Source organism: Mytilus edulis, chromosome 8 (genome assembly GCF_963676685.1).
Source record: "Mytilus edulis chromosome 8, xbMytEdul2.2, whole genome shotgun sequence".
In the NCBI taxonomy this organism is placed as follows: domain Eukaryota; kingdom Metazoa; phylum Mollusca; class Bivalvia; order Mytilida; family Mytilidae; genus Mytilus; species Mytilus edulis.
Window position 1 is genome coordinate 83716597 of NC_092351.1, and position 23559 is coordinate 83740155.

At 31.6% G+C, this 23559-nt stretch overlaps 1 protein-coding gene across 1 annotated transcript; it reads left to right on the top strand.

The window, feature by feature from the left end:
- Positions 1-225: 225 nt before the first annotated feature.
- LOC139486425 (uncharacterized) lies at positions 226-22131 on the top strand. Its single transcript, XM_071271298.1, has 4 exons — positions 226-658; positions 5515-5732; positions 11501-11645; positions 12405-22131. Exons 1-4 carry the CDS (start codon positions 391-393, stop codon positions 20888-20890), a joined length of 9117 nt encoding a protein of 3038 aa, XP_071127399.1. The 5' UTR covers positions 226-390; the 3' UTR covers positions 20891-22131.
- The last annotated feature ends 1428 nt before the right edge of the window (positions 22132-23559 follow it).

Consider the following 23559-nt stretch of genomic DNA (forward strand, 5'->3'; position numbering starts at 1 on the left):
TGTATCTTAACTATACGAAAAAAGGGAGACATTAGAGATCCGTCATTGAGACAGAATACAAAAATAAACCCAACAAAGTTATAGAAAGCATCATACTATGTTCAACAAGTGTCTTAACAATAAATGGAGGAGATACCCCAATTTGTCATGATTCTATCTAATTGTACTAAACCTGCAGACATAAAATTATGCATACCTACATTTTAAATATTTGTTTGACTTTCATATTATAAATATCTTAATCGTAAGTCTTGTTCTTTAACGTTACCACAATTTTAGTATGGTGTGGACATATAACTAGCGTTTTTTGGTTGTTTATCTAATGTTCGAATACCAGAGACACAAAACAAAAGGTATTTCTTGTAATTTCTTATTGTACTAGTTGTACTAATGTTAATATTTGTTTTGCAGAAAATGGCATCAATTCATACAAACACAGCTGATTGTTCTTTAACGCAAGAGGAATTAAATTTCCTAAGGATGGCAAACCTAATACTTAGAGTTGCACCTCAAGCTATAAGAGTTAAATTTGATAAAGAATTTAATCAGGGTGGACTTCAGACTGTATTGAATCAAGCCAGATTTAAAGTGTTAGAATCATTAAAAAGGAAGAAAATTATAAACCAGGCACAATGGGAAATGATGTTTCCTATAACAGGTAACTATTAAGGGCATACGATACAGTTACAGGGAAGGTAATGACGTTGCTAACGTAATTTGTTATTTTCGCGACGTCAAACTGTGACATATCGGGGAAAGATGCATTTTTCGACTGATTTTTATCATTCAAACTGATTTAATTTGAAAACGAGTTCATGGACCCCTATTTTTCGAAACGGCATTTTGTTTCATTTTGCAGGGAGATGATGTGACCCAAATTTTATAAAACTGTAAATAGAGGATTTTTTTTAATTTTGATAAACATGCAGTAAAAAATGACGTTTTTTCCTCAATTCATGAACATTTGATAAATATGAGTTATTTCTGAATAAAAAATTGTATATTTTTTATGATATTTATTAAATACAGAAATTACCGATTATTTAACAAAAAACAATTTATGTTTATCTTTTATAACAAAAAAGTTATGTCTATCTTTCGAAAAAGAATTTACGGCCACAAATCTGAATTTTGAGCAAATATACAAAATTTCGACCTCATTTTACTCAAAAAGTAGCACATGGAGGTATATTTTTTATTGCATATTTGATTTAATCAGGTAAAAATTAGCCTATATGCAAATTTTCACGAACTTGTAAATACAGGTTCAAAACTGTATCGTATGCCCTTAAGTATGAATATGAGCGAATAGCTAGTTTTAAATTAACAACATGCTGTTGAAATGTTCTAGGTTTATTTAGTTTTAAATTATAGATGAAAAATAAATGTTTATCATCGTTTTTACATTACCTGTATTATAATGTTTTTTGTGGATCGAATCAGTCAATCAAATGATTTATCTTTGTTTCGCTTTCAATGTTGACATTATTTTCTTTTAAATAACTTCACACATACAATTCACGTGTTATCTATCTCAAAGATAGGGATTAAATTAAAGTTGACATGAATACGGATTCAATGAGGTCAAATTTTTCACTTGCAAGTGAATAATTCATAATCAATGTTTTATTTGCTTATTTTGATATAATTGAACCATATCGGCTGCTTAAAGCAAAGTATTCTTTCACAATTTGCATTTCATTAGTGATTGAGCAAAAAGAAATGTATTAAATTTTTCATAGCTAGTGTCCCTTAAATATTTTGACTGGTGAAATATAATTTTTATCCATTTCTTGAACAAATGCATGTATATGTTACAGGCATTTTCTAAATTTAGGCATTTTGTAAAATGACTGAAATTTTTAGGCATTTTCTAAAATGCCTGCATGATTTAGGCATTTTACAAATTGACTATTTTTTTCAGGCATTTTATAAAATGCCTGAAAAAATTGTAAGGCATTTTACAAAATGCCTAAAAGACTAAAACTGAATATAATATACTCAAAATTAAACGACTTGAAATATCAAATAGATACTTTTATTCTATCATTAAATAAAGCATGCAATTTAAACAGTTACAGATTTTTAATTGTAATTGAATTATTTACATAAACAGTGAAGTTGACAATTATTTGTTGCTACATGTAAGGTTTGGATGACAGCGACTGTTACACATTTGTCCCGACTTTTTGCAAAGACAACGTTTAGTGTTACATCTAGTCTTACCAATAGCACTACAGCCACATTTTATGTAACCCTGACCATTACATAACGAAACTTTACTGACAGCTTTTCTAAAGGATATTTCATTATCATAATTTACAGATTGAATAGCAATAAAAATACTGTCAGACACTTAAAACTGATTCCTGGTGTAAAGTCCAAGTATTCCTTTTTTAATTCCCAGTTGATAACGATGCTCTTCCTTTCCAGTCACAACAGCCATAAGGTTAGGGGTCATCCATAATTGTCAACCATTTTCCAAAGTGTACAAAACGTACACTTGTGTGGAGGGGGTTAAACAATCAAAATTTTACCGTACGCCTTTTAAAAAAAAGTAAAAGTAAAACAGCCAGATATTTTTCAATCTATTTTCAATGCAAATTTTGATATGAATCTGAACAATAATAGACATGATCTTCTTTTTATTAGGAATGATTGATTCTTGTCTTGAAATCTGCAAATGGTTGATGTACACTTTTTGAGGGAGGGTGGGGGGTCGGACAAAGTGTATATTTTGTACACTTTGGAAAATGGTTGACAATTATGGCTACATTTTTAAAGAATAATCTTTAATTTATTTTACTTAACCCTTTTGTGTAGCTTTACAATATATTTTTATCATCTATTTCATATTTACACAATTTGCCTGAAACAGACCAGGCAATTTGTGAAATTTTCATTTAAAATTTCAGGCATTTTACAAAATGACTAGGTTTTTTTAGGCATTTTGTAAAATGCCCGCCAACTTTAGGCATTTTAAAAATTGCCTAAAAATTCAGTCATTTTACAAAATGCCTAAATTTTGAAAATGCCTGTAACATATATATCATAAACTTCTGTGTACGATTTAAACATTTTTTTACGCAAAAATGTCGTATAATCGTCAATTTGCTTTTTTCTCTGTCTATAAAGTAAAATTATGGCTGATAATTAATTGCCGTGATTTGAAGCCGTAGTTGACCGATTGTCACCTTATAGTCTCCTTATGGTAAACTATCAAATAAGAAGAATGGATATCGAGCACGTTTATAAAATATATCTACAATCAGATAATACTTTATTTTGATATGCGTATTGCTGTCACCGGATTTTTACGAGAGGGTCACGCTAAGGTACTTTGCATACAAAAAATATGTCGGCGAATTGTTTCCTGGAAGCAAGCAATAAAAATAAAGTAAACTTCTTCTAAATGTGTTCAAATTAAAGAATGTTCTTTAAAAAAAGTATGAGATTCTCAAAATGAAAGTGTAAAAAAATATCAACAGAAATTTTCAAAGTCAAAAGTGATTGTTAAAGTACCGAAACCATTGATACAAATGCATCGCTTTTCTAATTGTACTTTATAGCTTCAACAAAGAAGATTTGAAAGCTAAGCTGTCATTCAAAGTGTATTCTATGAGGACAGGCCAGTGCCTTTTAATTTTTTGTCACCATTTTCAAGACAGGGATCGAAGGGGTTTCTTTAATTACGGACAATAAAAACACATTCAACCCAAATCGGAGTTCCAGTTGCTACTTTTTTTACAATATTAATCGTTCTTCAGAATTTGATTTTCGACAATACCTGTATCTTTAAATGCAGAAAAAAACATGTTCCTGATTCTATTTTGTAACATTATGGGTAACATGAGTGAAGCTCGAATCTAAAAAAGTTTAAAAGGCCAATTAAAGTACGACGTTGAAGAGCATTGAGGACCAAATTTTTAAAAGTGTTGTCGAATACAGCTAAGGTAATCTATGCCTGAGGTAGAAAAGCCTTAGTATTTCAAAAAAAATCAAAAATTTATTAACAGTAAATTTATAAATATAACCATATCAATGACAATTCATGTCAGGACAAAAAGTGCTGACTACTGGGCTTGTGATACCCTCGGGGAAATAAATCTCCACCAGTCCGTAATTATCTGACTTGTTTCAAACTACCATAAATGTAGCAAATGGTCGATGGTTTTCTTACTTCCTCTACCAATAATTATTGGTCGCCCAGATAAACCCTGGTAGGCTAAACGATGCAATAAATATCAACAATCAGTCGAACTTTTGTCTTTATTATAACATGTATAATTTACTTCATTCTTTTCCGATGATACCTTTCAGATTCATGAGAAAAGAAAACAGAAGAATTTAAATGGTATTTTTTATGCCCAACCTACGATATCAGAGGGGCATTATGTTTTCTGTTCTGTGTGTCCGTTCGTTCGTTCGTCCGTCTGTACCGCTTCAGGTTAAATCTGTTGGTCAAGGTAGTTTTTGACGAAGCTGAAGTCCAATCAACTTGAAAATTAGTACATATGTTCCTTATGATATGATCTTTATAATTTTTTAAGCCAAATTAGACGTTTGACCCTAATTTCACGGTCCACTGAACATAGAAAATGATAGTGCGAGTTTCAGATTAAAGGTTTTGGTCAAGGTATTTTATGATATTGTTCTTTTATATTTCATTATGATATATTTCTATTATGAATAACTATATACGTTGAACCACAAACGTCAAAATCATTCAATCGCGTAGTGGAATTAACTATTTTTGGATTCTTATAAATTCTATATATAACTTTTGGACGAGTTTAAATCTCGGTCTATTTCTGAAATTTTTTCTTACATATTTTTTAACCTTGTATGCTAACATTGCCTATGTAAATTTTAAAATTGTTTGTATGCACATTGAACGACAAATTTATGTGACGTATAAAATTTTCTGACGTCAGACACGCAGATCAATCAATGTGTTCGTAGATAGAAGATGATTTTGTGTTCTGTTAAATTGTTCCTTTTAAAATTGTTATACGATGATGACTGATGTACCCATATTCTGACTATTTTATTCATTGTGTCTATTTATTTAACGCATCAATGTAAATATAATGGAATTTGAAGAGACTGTCATTAAAGTGAGAGGGTTAGAGCTATAGTATCAGGTTTAATCCACCATTTTCTACATTTGAAAATGCATGTACCAAGTCAGGAAAATGACAGTTCTTGTCCATTCGTTTTTGATGCGTTTTGTTATTTGATTTTGCCATGTGATTATGGACTTTCCGAATTGATTTTCCTCTAAGTTCAGTATTTTTTTTATTTAACTTTTTAGTACACATGTTCCCTATGGTATGATCTTTCTAATTTTAATGCCAAATTGAACATTGGATAATGGTAGTGCGAGGTGGCTTCCGTGTACTTTGGACACATTCTTGGTTTTTTTATTTGAACAAGAAAGAAACAGGCTGGGTTTTTCTTAATCGGAAAGGTTCAGATCCAATAAATTATGAATAAAATAATTGTATTATATAGGGAAGGCCTCTTCTGCGACTTTTGACTTGACGCTGATGATTTGTTTGCTACGAAACCTAACACAAATAGTAGTAGGGGATATATTACCTCACCCAGCAGACATCAGTGAAGGGAATGATCTATCGAGGTTGAAATACTACAGAAACAAGATTGCCCATTGCGATGATGGTGTTTTAACTAACAAACAACTTAACGATTACTGGACCGACATATCTCAGGTAAATCAATATTTTTCTCAATAGACCTATGTACGGAAAAAACACGTAAAGAAAAGCAAATAACTCAAAATTGTTTGAATTACTTTTTTTGGCACACCACACATCGTAACGTTTGTGTTTAACTTTTAACTCTCATGCTTAAAGACCAAACAGCCTATTCATTTCTATCAGTGATTTTTCCTTAAATATTTGTGTGAAGGTGTTGCATGATTTGAGGAACAAAAGATGATGAAAAAAATTGGGGGTCACAGACTTAGTTTTGTCACTGTAGCAACCTAAGTTTTGTGTTTTCCCGGATATTAACCTAATATTTGCTTGTTATCAAAACTCTCAAAAAATGCTTTATATCAAACCTACAAGCAAATATCAAACCTACACGTCAAACAGTAGATTTGTATCTTTCAAATACAGGTCCAAGAGTTTAAAAGGCTCATATTGATTTGATCTTTAACAATATGATTTATTTCATTCCCGCCAAAAATTAAACGTAAAACAGAAAATCGTTTCTTGTTTTAAAAAATATCTACCAGTGGTTTCTTCATAAAAATTAAAAAAAAAAAAAGAAAGTGCCATATATACTCTACAAAATAAAGCAAAAAAAGGTTTGGCACCGACCTTTTAAAAAAAGTTATGAGTAATTTTAATGTTTTTACTGGTTCGTTTTGAAGAAAAGAGTTGTCTTTCTTCAGAACATTGCAATCCGGTAATACTAGAGATTAAGCATGTATCAGTTTCAGATCTTTATGATGTTATCGCCGCACAATATAAACCTTCAGAAACACCATCCGTCGGAATGGAAAAATTGTTTGAAATAACCTTTCACGCCGCATTTGTATTGAAAGTCTGTTTTTGTCCCACATAAGAAAATAAAAAAAGGAATGAAAGATGGTACTGGTTAACTTACAGAATATTTGACTATACCAGACTAGATGTGCTTGTTTCTTTTTCGCGATAATTTCGGAAGTTTGCCGTAACGAACTCATTCGGTACTGTTGAAAGACGGACATACAAAAGCATAGACGGAGTTCTTTATACCATTATTTTTCCCGACTAAGACGAACGTTTAGATATTATTGCATCGAGTTTGTGAATTCATTATTTTAGAATATTTAAGATATAAGGAAATCAAAATTATAGGTATAATATATGAATGAAAGTTTTGATTTTAAAACGTTATCCATTTATCTTAAAAATACAATCCTTTTATTACTGCCTCATGTATTTTCATTTAACGAGACAGTAAATACAAAAAAATCAAAAATCAATTTAGAAATAGTTTTCCGTTGAAAACTACAAAGTAAGATTTTTCCAACAGGATAAAATACAATAAATCTAACTTGCTCATTTTGTAAATTAAACCAAAAAAAGGTTGTTGCCGGCATTGAAAATCGAAATTTGTTTTTTAATCTTTCCGCTCACAGTTGAACTAACGTTGCGCACGATGTTCCTACAACACGACGTTACACCATCACGACGTCAAAGAGAGTTTTCTGAAACTTTTGACATACATTTATTTAATTTGTAAGTTTCATTTGCTTTTTATATGTTGTTGGCTGATTCTAAATCTGTCTCTATTAATTTTGTGATGTCTATTAACTATGAATTTATTTACCTCAAGTTGTGGAAATCGATTTAATAATTTTCACCCTTAATTCACCTTAAAATGTTCAATTGTCGTAAGTAATGAACATGAAGGATGGAAAAATTGGACAGAAGTATACGGTTTTCAATAAATGAATTATAACAAAACCTTAATCGCAGGCTTCTAAAATTGCATAGTGCATATCATCTGTTATTGTAAATTTTTCATATCTTGATTCAACCCTAATACAAATATATCCGACAATCTGCAAGTAAATAAAAACTTATTTACCCTGGATTAATTTGAATTGAATTGTATTAAAAATTTGCTTGACACATAACTTGTCGAAATACAACCATTAAATAAAATTACTAAAACCCGATCTTGAAAATTATTTTCCCAGTCATTTGAAGTTGCTTGCTTTTAAAATGTACTAATCTTCTCCTGAATCGTCCGTATAATACGGGGTTGCATTAATTCAATGAAACTGTTTTTGTCGCTGTTTCCGATAAGACTTTCAGTTACATCCGTTTCATGCACAACATGCACCGTGGGTTTTTTTTTCGACAACCAGCATTCTTTTTTAATTTCACCACGCGATTGATTCGTTTTAAGTATCAGGAATATACAATGGAACAAATTTCGCACTAGTAACGTCGAAAAAAAAGCGTTTGTTTGGAATTTCGACGTTTTTCGACGTTTGTACAAAATGGCTACCGTTTTGTAATGTTTTGTAGCATTTTATTCCTGTTAGACCCAAACATGTAGTTTATAAAAAAAAGAATCTAGACTTAATGTACTTTTCGTGTATCTAACTTATGTTTTGGTAAATTATAAATTACTTATTGAAATATCAGGTAAAAAACCCGCATTTATTGCTTGGACAAATGAAATATCAACTTGGACAAAATGGCTACCGCTTGAAAAACGACTGTGTAGAAATGGTTTTATAGAATCTACAATTTTTGAACTGACGAACAATTAGGTAATTGTTTGTTCTTTCTGTAGATGTTATAACTATCTCACATTTTTTAGACATTTTTAGCTATGTCTACTTATAAAACTTCCTTTCAGCCGTTAAGTCAAAGAAAAACGTCATTGGACATTTTTCTTATTCCAGCTTAATATGCAACCACCGAGTCAAACGACATTCGCAAAAATACGGCTTTAATTTAACCGAGAACTGACACACTTCGTTGCTTCTGCCAAGTTTCGGGAAGATCAGAGAATAAGAATAGGATCACTATACATAAGAGATAAAACAGTTGTTTAAAAATGTAACGTTTGACATCCGTTTATTTCACATAGCTTTTTTGTATTAATCCTCAAATATACTAGATATTAATAAGCATATGACCAAGAGCTATAAGAACATAAAGGAAAACAGATACTGAATTAGTTTTTATAGTGGTTAGTATTTGTAAACATTTTATTTTGTTTTGCGGAGGAAATTTCGAAGATTTTGTTTTAAATCATAGGGGTTGTAGGAACAGCTAGCGTGACGTTACTGAGCTTAATGAAAGCGAGCGATTTTATGTAAGATATTATTCGTTCTTGGGGCAATTAATTTTGTCATAAATTAAATTTACAACAGTTTAGTTTTAAACACTGAAAATTTTGATTTTAATTCACATTCGCTGAGTATTAGTTTTATTACTATGTTTTGCCGTACAGCTAATTTCCTAATGCATTTAGGGTAAAACTTTGATTGGCTTCCTTGCTTTGTATAAATGTTTACTCAAGCTCTGTAATTAAGATTGACATCTTCATATATAGGTATGTAAACCTGTATATATGCTATTTAATTGAATTGGTCGTTATCAAAATATAATTAAACAAAATATACAATATTGCAAGCAGGCAAACCAAAGTGTTGATCTACATACAGTAGGAAATTGGCTGTCAGCTTCAGTGAGATTATATAATATGTTTATCATTTCTCCTTTAGACAATTTGAAATTAAACAAATTACTAACAAAAATGACCCTTTGTCATCATTTTATTTTTATTTTAAGATTTTGTCAAATAAGCAGTATAAAAACTTCATTGCAAGATGGAACATTATTTTATGAGAATCATTCAGACATCAGTTATATGCACATGTTGCCAGTATGTCAAAAATTTTAGGATTAATTGATTATCTGACTAACTTTGTGAAAACTCTTTTTTTTTTTTAATTTTGAAAAATTGACACTTAAATTAGATGGATCATTGCATAAGGAACATTGATAGAACTTCAACTTCGTCAAAACTACCTTGACCAAAAACTGTAACCAAAAACTTTATCCTGAAGCGGGACAGACGGACGAACGAACGGACGCAGACCAGAAAACATAATGCCCATAAATCGGGCATAATTTTTAATTCACCTAACCTGTACAAAATCGGCGCAAACGAAAGACAAAATCTACGCAAGTGAAGAAGAAAAAATATGAAATGCAGATCGACGCAAATATAAGACAAAATCTATGCATGTGAAAGAATAAAAAAAAATGAAATGCAGAACGGCGCAAAAGCAAAAAGTCAAGATCAAAATTTATGTTTTATTATTTTCATTAGAACGAAGGTTATATACAGTGTAGTATCTTTCCTCGTGTCCATTTGTGTTAAATTTCCACAGGATACTTAAGTAGCGCAACGCATAATAGCACATCTTTCCTTGGGAGACGTAGCGTTCCTACGTAGCACCATGTTTGAATCCGTGAAAAACGCAAAATAGGACGTTATAATTTGACGTTTTTTTCATTGCTAGAAACAACGTAATAGAGCTTTTATGTCACCACCAAGTTGCGTTAGCTGATGCGCATAAACAATAGGCTGTTTGGTCTTTAAGTTGGCTAGGGTGTCTTAATTATAATTGATATATTTTTTGTTTACTTGTCAAAATGAAGTTTTTATCATCCTTTTTTCAAAATTGTATTAAAAAGTATGGGTCACCGGACATTTTTCCACGCTACAGGTTTTGCACAATTGTCAGAATTTGTATAGATTATGCTTGGATAAAAAGAACATGTTCTATCAGAACTTTAAGATAAAACGCGGAAAGATTGGCCTTATAACATGCTTTCAAATAAGAAAAAGAAAAAGGGGGTTACCGAACTTGTTTAATTGCTACATATCAAAATAGGTAAATTCATAACACTTTCTATTATTAAATTTCCTTTACCTGAGTTATCTCCCCTTGTTTTGCAAAGTTAGAAAAGTCTTATCAAACACAAACAAGGTGTTTCTGAGAAATAACAGCTGTAACTATGATAAAAAAACACAATTTTCTATATGTATAGCAAAGGTATTTTGCATAAATTACATACAACTGTCAGAATTTACACATTCCATCAAATATCTAGACCAAAGTTATATGCTTATTCAAAATCCAAGATGGAGGAAGACACCCGAGCCACCATAATGGTTAAGGGCAACAATAAAACTTATTCATTGATGAAATAAAATGATCGCTTATATGTATACTTTTTCTCGATCTTTTTGTGATAATTTTCATTCTCACGCGACTCGCTTGAGAATGAAAATTATCGGTTGTCATGGTTGTTTCAAAGGTTTTTCGCAGTAACGTATAAATCCATATGCAGGTGATAGAATGTCGACTAATCAAAGGTTTACACGGAACTATATAAAAAATAATCATCGGATGACTGGGCATGAATGTAAAAAAAAAACAATACTTTTCTCGTTTCAATTTTACCGTGAATGTACTAATAAATTATCGTTTGGCATTAACGGAGAAAACGAAATACTTTTTCTATGATGCTTTAATTCTGACGTCTTGTAAAAAGTGATAGTTATATTGTAATGTAGCTATTTAGAAATGCACAAACGTTCGCAAATTATCATAATAATAGGTTTGAAATTTTATGGCATAAACGTGTTCTGCAAATTAGCTTGATATACACATTCATTCATGAAAAATCCGTCATCAATGTCTTTGAATTAGATGAGATTTTAACTAAATCAATTAAACCAAAAAGTCACACACATAATAAAATTTTCAGAATGACAAACTATGATGAACTTATTTGTACAAGGTACTTAAATTAGAAAATTATTCTATATAAAGTTTCCAAAAAATATATACGGTCTTTCCAAATAGCATGTTATCTATATTAGCTCTAGGTATAGGATTAACATCTAATATTTTTTTTCTGAAAAAAAGTCCATCATTCCCTTTTAGGCAATTGAAAGACTTGGTGGTTTCAGCTTAAAAAAGAAATGCGATGACCTTAAAATATGTAAGCTAGATAGCAACGATCGGGAAATACTCACAGAGATAAGAAATATGGACAAATCATATGATCCTATTCCAAAGGGATTAAAAAGTAGGTTATATTATATTGTTCACTATCTTATGAAAAAATCCTTAAAATCATCTCTACAAATTGTGATTTTGATTTGAGGTATCCATTCTTTGAGTGAAGCAGGTCCGATAATAATTAAGGATTATTGAACAAATAAAATTGAAAATGGAAATGGGGAATGGGAAATGTGTCAAAGAGACAACAACCCGACCAAAAAGTAGACAACAGCCGAAGGCATTTGAAAGGAGCGAAGACTGGCGTCCAGAATATGAACTAGTACACAATAAAAAAAAATTTTGAAAATGATAAAACTGTTCGGCTAAAGACGTCAAACACTGTCCGTCATAAATTACCCGACAAAAGATAGGGTCTATCAGGGAAACGATTGACGTATGACTAAATATGGGGCTGAATATTGAAATACACCGAAATTGTCTTTGATTACTACATACAGCTGAAAGATATTTGTATGACACGTAAAATTCAAGTATAAATAGTTGGAAAATGTAAATATAAACCCATTCTAGCTGTTATAAGCAAGAGCGATTCAAAGTTTTACATCATATCATTTAATGATCTTGTAGTATTTTAAAAATAAAAAATGCAGTTTAAAATGTGTTATTTTTCAATTCCTCGAATTGTGTCTATGAATAAATCCCTTATGGCATGTATTTTTATTTTAATTCACAATTAATTGACCACATATGTTTTGATATATGATTGTCTTACAAAAGTTCTACAGCAGTTCAACATTTATGAGGTAACGTGTATATTTTGTAGGAATCCATATCGAGACAATAGAAGAATGGGAAAAACAGAAAGTAGTAGAAACAAGAGCTATTAAACATCTTATTCACATGATCAATCAGGAAGACACAGGGCACGTGGTAGCTGTAGGATCATCAGGTTGCGGAAAGTCCACGTCTATTCAATATGTTGCATTAATGTTACATTATCAACAAGGGTTTGATATTATTCCTATTCACAGCCCAGATCATATATTACAATATTTTATGCCCGAAAGTAGACAGGTATTTGTAATAGATGACATATGTGGTAAATCGACACCAGACATTAATTTAGTTAACACGTGGAGTAGAATGACTGTTGAAATTAAACAAATTCTAAAATGTAAAACGGTCAAAATTTTATCATCTTGTAGAACACATATTTATCAAGACCGCCTCTTTAAAAATATCATGTTCATGTCTACTACAGTATGTAATCTAACATCAGATTTTGGCTTGACAAAATCTGAGAGAATATCAATTGCTGAGATTTATTTGACAGAAGAGGAGGTAAAAAAAATACAATTCAATGATTTTGAAAAGTATGATTTTTTTCCCCTTTTATGTAAACTATTTACAAAGCAAGCATCAAGGGACGTTGTAACATTTTTTTCGCATCCAGTACAGGTTATACGAGATGATATAAAATTGTTAATGGAAGCAAGTGATCAGGCAACGTTTGCTACTTTATTTCTTTTCATTGCATATAATAACGACTTAAAAGAAAATTTGTTTTCAACTAAATCAGGTATTACACAAGTTCTTAAAGACTTACGTGATAATTTTCAAATGCAACGTTATTTTTCGATTCAAGTTGTACAATCGGAATTAGAAAAATTGAAAGAGGCATATTTGAAAAAGATTAAGAATTCATACAGTATTTTGCATGACAAATTGTTTGATATTTTTGTGTCTTTTTGTGGTGAGCATAAGTTTGATCTTGTGCTCAAAATTGCCAACGCTGAAATTGTACGAGATCGATTTGTGTTCGAACGTTTAATGACAAATGATAAGGTGAATGACCATTTTATTAAAATTCCTGAAATCAAAGAACAACTATATTTAGCGCGATTGGTAAAAGATATAAATGACGGCTTTGTTGAAAATGTATTTTTAAATAAACAACTAAAGTATAAGTCTTTCCGTCAGCAATTAATCCAATTTCTTGCGGGAAAGGTTGATTTACATAAAATTATATCTTTATTAGACACTGAAACAATGTCTACGTTGTTATTTTCTCTGGTTCGTCAAGACTTTTGTGACATGCTCACATTACTGATATCAGAAGATGTTAATGTAAATTGTACAAACTTAGAGCATGTTGTTAAATTGGCCAATCCGCTGATCTTTACCCCATTATATATGGCATCCGAATATGGCTATGTCGGTATTGTTATCATACTATTGGATCATAAGGCTTTTGCTGATATTATTTGTGGAATGTTTGAAACCTCTCTATATGTAGCTTCAGAAAAGGGTCACAAGGAAATAGTTAAGTTATTATTACATCATAAAGCTAATCCAAATTTTAAAAGCAGAGGGAAAATAACACCCTTGTATATAGCTTCCTTAAATGGTTATGCCTCTATTGTAAAACTACTTTTGAAATATAATGCTGACCCTAATATAGGTAGCTGGGGAAATGTAACACCTCTGTTTGAGGCTTCAAGGAATGGACACACAGATGTCGTTGGATCACTTTTATGGTTTAACGCTGATCCTAATCTGAGAGATAAGTACAATCGAATACCTCTGGATATAGCATCGGAAAAGGGTTACACAGACATTGTAACATTACTGTTACAATACAAATCAGAAACAAATCATCGTGACGAGGATAATGTTACACCTCTCTTCAGAGCTTTAACTGAAAGTCATATTGATACTGCAAAGGTTCTTTTAAAGAATAGCGCTGATTGCAATATTTGTAATGACGATAATATTACACCTTTCTTCATTGCTGTAGAAAAAGATTATACAGAAATTTTAGACATAATGCTAGAATGTGAATCTTGCGTAAATATCAAAAACCGTTATAACACAATACGATTTTATATAGCTTGTAAAAAATGTGACATGATGGCAGTCAAGTCTACATTAGAAGAAATAGTTGATATAAATAGTAATGATCACGAATTCAACCAGTCGGCGCTGCATGTTTCTTGCTGTGTTGGCCAACTTGAGATTGTACAATTACTTTTAAGCCAAAATTGTGAAATTAATATACGTGATAAATATGGTGCAACGCCCCTGTATAGAGCGTCTTCTTTAGACCATGCAAATATTGTTGAATTATTGTTAGATAACAACGCAGATGTGAATTTATGGAATAAAGCAAAACAAACACCTCTATTTATAGCATCATACAAAAATCATGATAAGATTGTTAAATTATTGCTTGACCATAAATGCGACCCGAATATAAGTAACAGAGATAACGAAACACCTCTATACATGGCTGCAATGGAAGGTCATTCGGAAACTCTCAGATTATTGTTAAAGTACAATTGTGATCTGAATATATCTAATAAAGACACGGAAACACCTCTGTATAGAGCGTCGTATGAAGGTCATTTTGAAATTGTGTCATTACTGATTGAAAACCATTGTGATGTTAACATATGTAATAAGAAAAATGAGTCCCCAGTCTTTAGAGCTTCTTGTGAAGGTCATTTTAACATTGTAGAATTATTGATACAAAACAAATGTGGCGTTGACATCAATGCCGTTGATGAAGACCATAATACATCTCTTCACATAGTTGCATTGAATGGTTGTTACAAAATCGTAGAATTGCTATTAAAGTACAAATGCGATCCAAATATTAGAAACAACAAAGGCGAAACAGCTCTATATATAGCTTCGTATAACGGTCATTCTGATATTGTAGAATTATTGTTACAAAATAACAGTAATTCCGACATTTGTAATAAAGAAAATGAGACACCTTTAAGTAGAGCCTCATATGGAGGTCATGTATGTATTGTTAAATCATTGTTAAATATGGACTCTGACGTAAATTTTTGTAATACGAATCGCGAAACACCTCTCATGAGGGCGTCATGCCATGGCCATATTGGGATCGTAAAATTATTACTGGAATACAATTGTGATGCTAACATTTATAATAAGGACATGGAGACACCTCTTTTCAGAGCTTCGTGCGAAGGGTATTCATCAATTGTAAAACTATTGTTAGAAAGCAATTGTAAGCTTAATCAAATGAATAAAGATAGTGAGACACCACTATTCACAGCCTCTTTACATGGACACTTAGACATAATAGGTATGCTTTTAGACTACAAGGCTGATCCAAATGTCTTGAATAAGGACAAAGAGACACCACTTTATATAGCATCATACAAAGGTCATTTCAAGATAGTCGAATTACTCTTGAAACATAAAAGTGATCCCAATATATATAATAAAGACAATGAGACACCGCTCTATAGAGCATCTTGTGAAGGCTATTCTACCATTGTTAAATGTCTGTTAGAGCATGGATGCGACCCTAATATATGTGAACGTTTAAATAGAAGCTGCTTGTACAGTTCTATCTTCAAGGGTCATTTAGAGATTGTAAAATTATTATTAGATTTCAACTGTGATTACAACATATGTAATCACGAAGACGAAACTCCTCTCTACGTGGCTTCATTGTTAGGTAATACGGATATTGTGAAAATACTGTTAAAAGGCAAATGTGAAACTGATGTGAGTAATAAGAACACGGAGACACCCCTGTATGCAGCGTCTTGTGAGGGTCATACTCAGATCGTTGAATTATTATTGGATTATAAATGCAATCCGAATATTTACAACAGAGACAACGAAACACCTTTGCTTGTAGCTTCCTTTGAAGGTCATACTGGTATTGTTGCACTTCTTCTAAAATATAACAGTTATCCGAATATATGTGACAAGGAAAACAGAACGCCTCTTTACATAGCAGCTTCTCAAGGTCATACCAAAATTGTCAAATTATTGTTAGAACATAATTGTGATCCTGATATATACAATGAGGACAAAGAGACCTCTCTTTTTAGAGCATCATATGAAGGTTATAGTGATATTGTAAAGTTACTATTAGAACACAACTGCGATCCAAATATATGTAATAAAGAAAATAAGTCTCCTCTTACTATGGCTGCCTTAAATGGACACATTGATGTATTACGACTTCTTTTAAAGCAAAACTGCGACTGTTGTATGAACGATGATAACAACGAAACACCTATATTTAAAGCTTCAAGTTGTGGCCATACTGACATTGTTAAATTATTAATAAAGCACAAATGCGACCCTTCTTTACCTAATAAAGACAATGAAACACCTCTTTTTAAGGCATGTAGCAATGGCCATACTGAAATCGTTAAAGTCTTACTTGAACATAACTGCAATCCGAATGTATGTAATAAAGATCAGGAATCGCCACTTTTGAGAGCAGCAGGGGGTGGTTATTTTCCGATTGTACAGCTATTATTAAAACAAAATAGCGATCCAAATATTTGCAATAAAAACCAAGAAACGCCATTTTATCGAGCAGCATACAATGGTCATTCTGATATTGTTAAATTAATGTTCGAAAACCAGTGCGATCCAAATATCCCTAATAGAGAATCAGAAACACCGCTATTTTGGGCTTCATGGAATGGACACAAAAAAGTTGTTGACCTGATGCTTGACAACAACTGTGACCCTAACATTGGAAATATTTATTTTGAAACTCCTCTTTATATAGCATCAAAGAGAAATCGTGAAGAGATTGTAAAATCGTTACTGGAACATAAATGTGATCCTAATATCAAGACAAGTTATAATCAAACTGCTCTCTATATAGCGTCGTCTAACTGTAATACTCAGATTGCAAAATTATTATTAAAATACAATGCTGAAACTGACACCTACTGTAGTCACAATGATACTGCACTGTTTATGGCATCGAAGGAAGGTTTTCATGATATTGTTCAAATTCTTTTGGAACATAATGCTGACCCAAACATATTAAACAAAAATAAAGAGACCCCTCTGTTCATAGCTTCATGTAATGGTAGTTATAAGGTTGTTAAACTTTTATTAGAGAACAACTGTGATATTAATCTGTGCAACGAGCACAATGAGACTCCTCTTTTCAAAGCATCGTTAGGTTCTCATTATACTATTGTACAACTATTGCTAGAACATCACTGTAATCCTAATATTTACAACAATGCCCGCGAAACGCCACTTTTTATAGCTTCCTGGACAGGAAAAACCGACATAGTTAAATTACTTTTGCAGCAAAATTGCGATCCTAATATTTACAATATGGACAAGGAAACACCGTTATTTCGAGCTGCATGGTTAGGTAATGCTGATATAGTCAAAATATTACTAGAAAACAACTGTCAACCTAATAAATGCAACAATGAAAATGAAACACCTCTCTTTAGAGCATCATGGATGGGTTATTATGATATCGTAGAAATGATGTTAAATCACAATTGCGATCCTAATATCTTCAATAAGCAGGACGAGACTCCTCTTTTTAGGGCCTGCAGTTTAGGTTATATAAACATTGTTAGATTGTTATTAGAACACAACTGCGATACAAATAAATGTAATCTGAAGAACGAGTCACCTCTCTTGGCAGCTGTCCTAAACGGATATACTCAGATTGTAAGATTAATATTAGAACATAATGGTACTGTCAATACTTTTGCTAATAATCAAGAAACACAGTTAAATCAAACTGCATTGAAGGATCACACAGGCATTGTTAAACCCATGTTGAATAATAATTGCAATCCCCGTAACAATAGCATGAATATCGAATCACCGTTACATATAGCTTCAGGAAATGGTCATCATGAGATTGCTAACTTACTGCTGAATCACAACTGTGATGCTAACAGTACTGATAAAAATGGACTAACACCGCTGTTCATTGCGTCTACGTATGGTCACAATGAGATCGTAAAATTACTGTTGAAATACAAAGGTGATGCAAATATCTGCAACATGCGCAATGAGACACCACTGTATAAAGCTGTGATTGTAGGTAAAACAGAAACTGTAAAAATATTAATAGAACACACTAAGGATATTAATATATTTAATACTGATAATGAGACGCCACTATATGTTGCTGCGAAAAACGGAAATCCTGATATTGTTCATGAACTTTTGCAACACCACTGTAATCCCGATATCTGTAATCAGGAGAAACAAACACCTTTATTTATCGCTTGCCGTAATGGACACACTGAGGTTGTAAATTTAATATTACAACACGTAAATGATGATAAAAAAGAGAAAGACAATGATATATCTGTCAGCAACACTATAGATACAAACCCAACCAGTTACACTAATATACCTAGTAACGACGGAACAACTTGCCTTGGAATAGCTTCTGCCTTTGGTCATATCGATATAGTCAAATTATTGCTACAGTATAAAGCCGACCCTAATATCTACAATGAAAAGAATGAGACTCCTATGTTTACAGCTTCAATTGCAGGCCATACAAATATAATCAGTGTACTGTTAGAACACAACGGGGATCCTAATATATTCAATAAGGACCACGAAACACCTCTTTATCAAGCGATTGGTTATGGCTTCCAACAAGTTTCGAAAATATTGTTGGAAAGCGGTGGTGATCCTAATATTCACAATATAGAAAATGTGACACCACTTTTTTTGGCCGCTAGTAAAGGCAACGTAGACATTGTAAAACAGTTAATAAAACACCAGTGTAATCCTAATTTATTTAATAAGGACCATGAAACCCCTCTTTTCATTGCAGTATCTAAGAACTATATTGATGTTGTGAAGTTATTGGTAAATGAAAATAACTGTGCCAGTAATATAAGTAATAATGAAACTGGAAACAGTTTCGTGAATTTATTATTAGAGCAAAACTATAGTATCAATGTGTTTAATAAAAACAATGAAACACCCTTATTTAAGGCTTCATATATAGGGAATACAGAAATGGTAAAATTATTACTCGAAAGGAAATCAGATCCAAATTTACATAACAAAAATAATGAAAGTCCACTCTCGGTTGCCTCATTTTACGGTCATTGTGAGGTTGTTCAATTATTAATAGAACATAAATCTGATCTCAATTGCTGTAATGATGAACACGAAACTCCTCTTTTCAAAGCAGTATCTAGTGACCATCTTGATATTGTTAAATTATTACTAAAAGGAAATGCATGTGATAGTAATACGAGTAATAATGACAATGAACACAATTCCGTGAATTTATTATTAGAGCAACACTGTAATATCAATATGTTCAATAAAGACCATGAAACACCCTTGTTTAAGGCTTCATATACAGGTAATGCAGAAATGGTAAAATTATTACTCGAAAGGAAATCAGATCCAAATTTATATAATAAAAATAATGAACGTCCAATCTCGGTTGCCTCATTTAACGGTCATTGTGAGGTTGTTAAATTATTAATAGAACATGAATCTGATCTCAATTGCTGTAATGATGAACACGAAACTCCTCTTTTCAAAGCATCGTGTAAAGGTCATACCGAAATTGTAGAACTATTATTGCGTTATGAATGTGACTGTAACATTTATAATAAGAAAATGGAAACACCTCTTTTTATATCCTCTACGTATGGTTGGGCAAAGATTGTACAATTACTGTTAGAACATAAGTGTGAAATTGAGATTTGTGACTTGACGAAGGTTAGCCCTCTTTATAATGCAACAATGAAGCGCAATACTCAAATTGTAACATTACTTCTTAAACATAAATCTGATCATAATATCAGTATGAAAACTTATAAACAGACACTCTTTGCAGCTGTTAATGACGCTAATACTGACATTGTGAATGCATTGATGGAAAATAATTGTGACCCTAATATATGCAATAAATATATTAAAACACCTCTATTCATAGCTTCATGCAGGGGTTATTCGCATATTGTAAGATTATTATTAAAGAACAAATGTGACCCAAACATATGTAGCAAAGACAAGGAAACACCTATTTTTATAGCTTCAAGCATGCGTTTTTCATTGATTGTAGAACTATTATTAGAATACAACTGTGATCCGAATATGTGTAATGTCAGTAGTGAGACACCTCTTAACATAGCTTCAAGCAAAGGTTATAGAGATATTGTGAAGATATTATTAAAACACAACAGTGATCCTAATATATGTAACATAAATAAGCAGACACCACTGTTCAACGCTTCAATGTTAGGTTTTACAAGGATTGTACAACTATTATTGCAATGCAATGGCGACCCAGATATATGTGATAAGTTTAATAAAAGTCCTCTACATGTTGCTGTATCTGAGGGTTATTACGGAATTGTAAAACTGTTGCTACAATATAACTGTAATACTAATCTTCGAGACATTAATAATCAAAGGGCTTTGGATATAGCTAGGCACTATGGTCGTACTGAAATCATGTTGTTGATACGACAGGTGAACAACTGTTTGATCTTATAAACATTTTTGATACGATCATTCGACAACAACTGATACTAGTGATCTGTGAAAAACTGAGGGTTTCTTTTTAGATTCCCATTAAAAACGCATTGTTACAGTATATTAGAAACGGCTTCACCGGCTACATAACCATGGGCAATTACAATTAGTACCTTCACGTGGACATGTTGTTCTAAGTAATTTCTAATAATATTCAGCGATAATCTCAAAAATGAGAGTTGTCTTATTCATTGTTATTGACAATCAGACCACATCATCCTTTTTTATTTTTAATGTTTTGTATGTCTTTTATGTTAAATTATCTTAATAGAAATTCGATAAGCAAAGTTTCACATCTATTGAAATTGAAATATGTAGCATTTGTTATTTATAACTCTATTTATTGGATATCAGTATTAAGTTATAGTTTAAATTGCAGTTTTAGTTATTTGTTATTCTTATTCTTGTATGGTTTTTTTATGATTTTTATTTTACTGATTCTCTGTTTTTGTGCTAAAGTTGGAGAAAATGACCAAAATGAAATTTTTAAACAATTCGTGCTTTGTACTACAAATACACGAACTTGTTAAACATGTAGAACTTTTTTACCATTTTTCAATTTGTCATTTGACAAAAGCGAGATTAAGGTATGCTGTTTCTGTCAGCGTCTGAAGCGTTATCGGCAGCGGCTTCAACGGCCTCAATAAACTGATAAAGGTTGTGACTAGGTCAACTTAAGGGAACCACAAAAGTAAAACAATTAATAATTGGAATGTAGTTGCATGAGCATTGGTAAACCCCTTTTTTCCATAGAGATTGTTCTCTCTTGACCCCTTAGTCATGATCAATTTATTTTGACTTTGAAACTTTTAATTAGTTAACATGTTAAAGTTTGTGTTTAGATCAAGTAGAAATACACCACTTCAGATGTCAATGTAATTTTGTATGAAATTGTTTAAGAATTTGCACATTTCGTTTCCATTGAAACTGTTTTCCTTGTATCTCCAATTATGGTTTCATTGGCTTTGGGTAGTTTTCATAATTTACATGTTGAAGTATTTGACTATCAAAAAAATAGAGGCGAGACATATCTCTGTTTTAAAAAGACTAAAAAACAAACACCATGCATTACATGAAAGTTACTATGTTATTTGAATAAAAATAAAAATGATAAAGAATATATATAATTACTTTTTCAACCCATGAGCTTCAATAAATTAGTCAGTTGATATATAAATTACATGACCATAGTAAAGTCGTTTAAATCTTCTTGTTTCCAGTGTTTCAATTAAACTTTAATGTAGCTTAACTTTGTATGCTTTAGAAATATATTATGTTTATCTGATTTTGTCAAAATAAATCTAATATATTAATATCTATTTATTTCCTTATGTTTAGGGGTAAAGATTGCACTGCAAACAATTCGTTGAAAACATTTACATAGACATGCTAGTTATAATTGATTTTTATGCGCTTACCAATGTATATCAAGATATATCATAAAGTAAATTGTTGAGGATTTTAAAGCGACACTCATAAATTATTAAAGCTTACATAAAGAGTTGCAGAATGTTGTAAGTGGTGTATCTGTTCTTACTTCTATTATGATCAAAGGAAGATATACAAAAGACGTGGTATGATTGCCAATAAGACAACTCTCAACAAGATACCAAAATGACACAAAAATAAACAACTATGGGTCACCGTACTGTCTTCAACAATGAGCAGAGTCAAAGTTAAAATCTGATATCGAATCATATCGTGGTATATCCCTTATACCTTGCATTTTAAAAAAATTGGAAATGTTGCTGAATAATAGTCTAAATGAACGACTGGTATTTCTTCCGAATAATCAACAAATGACATATCAAATTAACCAAGCAGTATCTACGACTCGTTAAATTTAAAGAAACCGAACATCACTACAAGGAGAAGAATAGTTATATTCAAGTCAGATTGCTAGATAGCAAAAGGGCATTTCATACGGCGGACCATATTGGATTTAAAATTAAGATCAATTACCTTGAAATTAAGGGAGTTTACTTTTCAGTTTCAAAATAATTTACTTTTCAAAACATTAGTTTATATTGATAGAGAATTGATAAAGGAATCCACAGAGTAAAAAAAATATAAATGTGATTGTTTTTGCGATAATTAACAATTTGGGCGGGAAATAACTCATTTTAAAATGTAGCCTGCTTAAACAAATGCGTTGTTTCTGTAAGTAAACAACGAAAATGAGAGCAATTTTGACACTTCAGTACTGACAAGATTTTTGGTTAAAATGTAATTATCATAGAAAAAAATACATAAAGGAAACATGAGTTTACCAATGATCAATTTTACAAATCGATTTGGAGAAGATTAACCGAAGTAATAAACAACAACTGACGGATTCGAATGGTTCCCAAAAGGAGCTTAACTGGGTGCACCGGCAGTATAAGCATCTCCTGGTAGGCATGCATTAAACTGTAATCTGTTAAGACAGTGTTCCTATACATTTGATCATGTTTTATAAAAACTATAAAAGCTATAAAAAGACAATGTGGTGAAAATGTTTGGTATCTTTTTAGTTTTATCGTTCCTAATTCCTTTATTTTGTATTTAAAGAGTTTAAATGTATTCATGAATTTCTATAAAGCACAGCTAACAATGTCACAGCCAGGGCGTTGTCAGTTGTTTTGGATTTA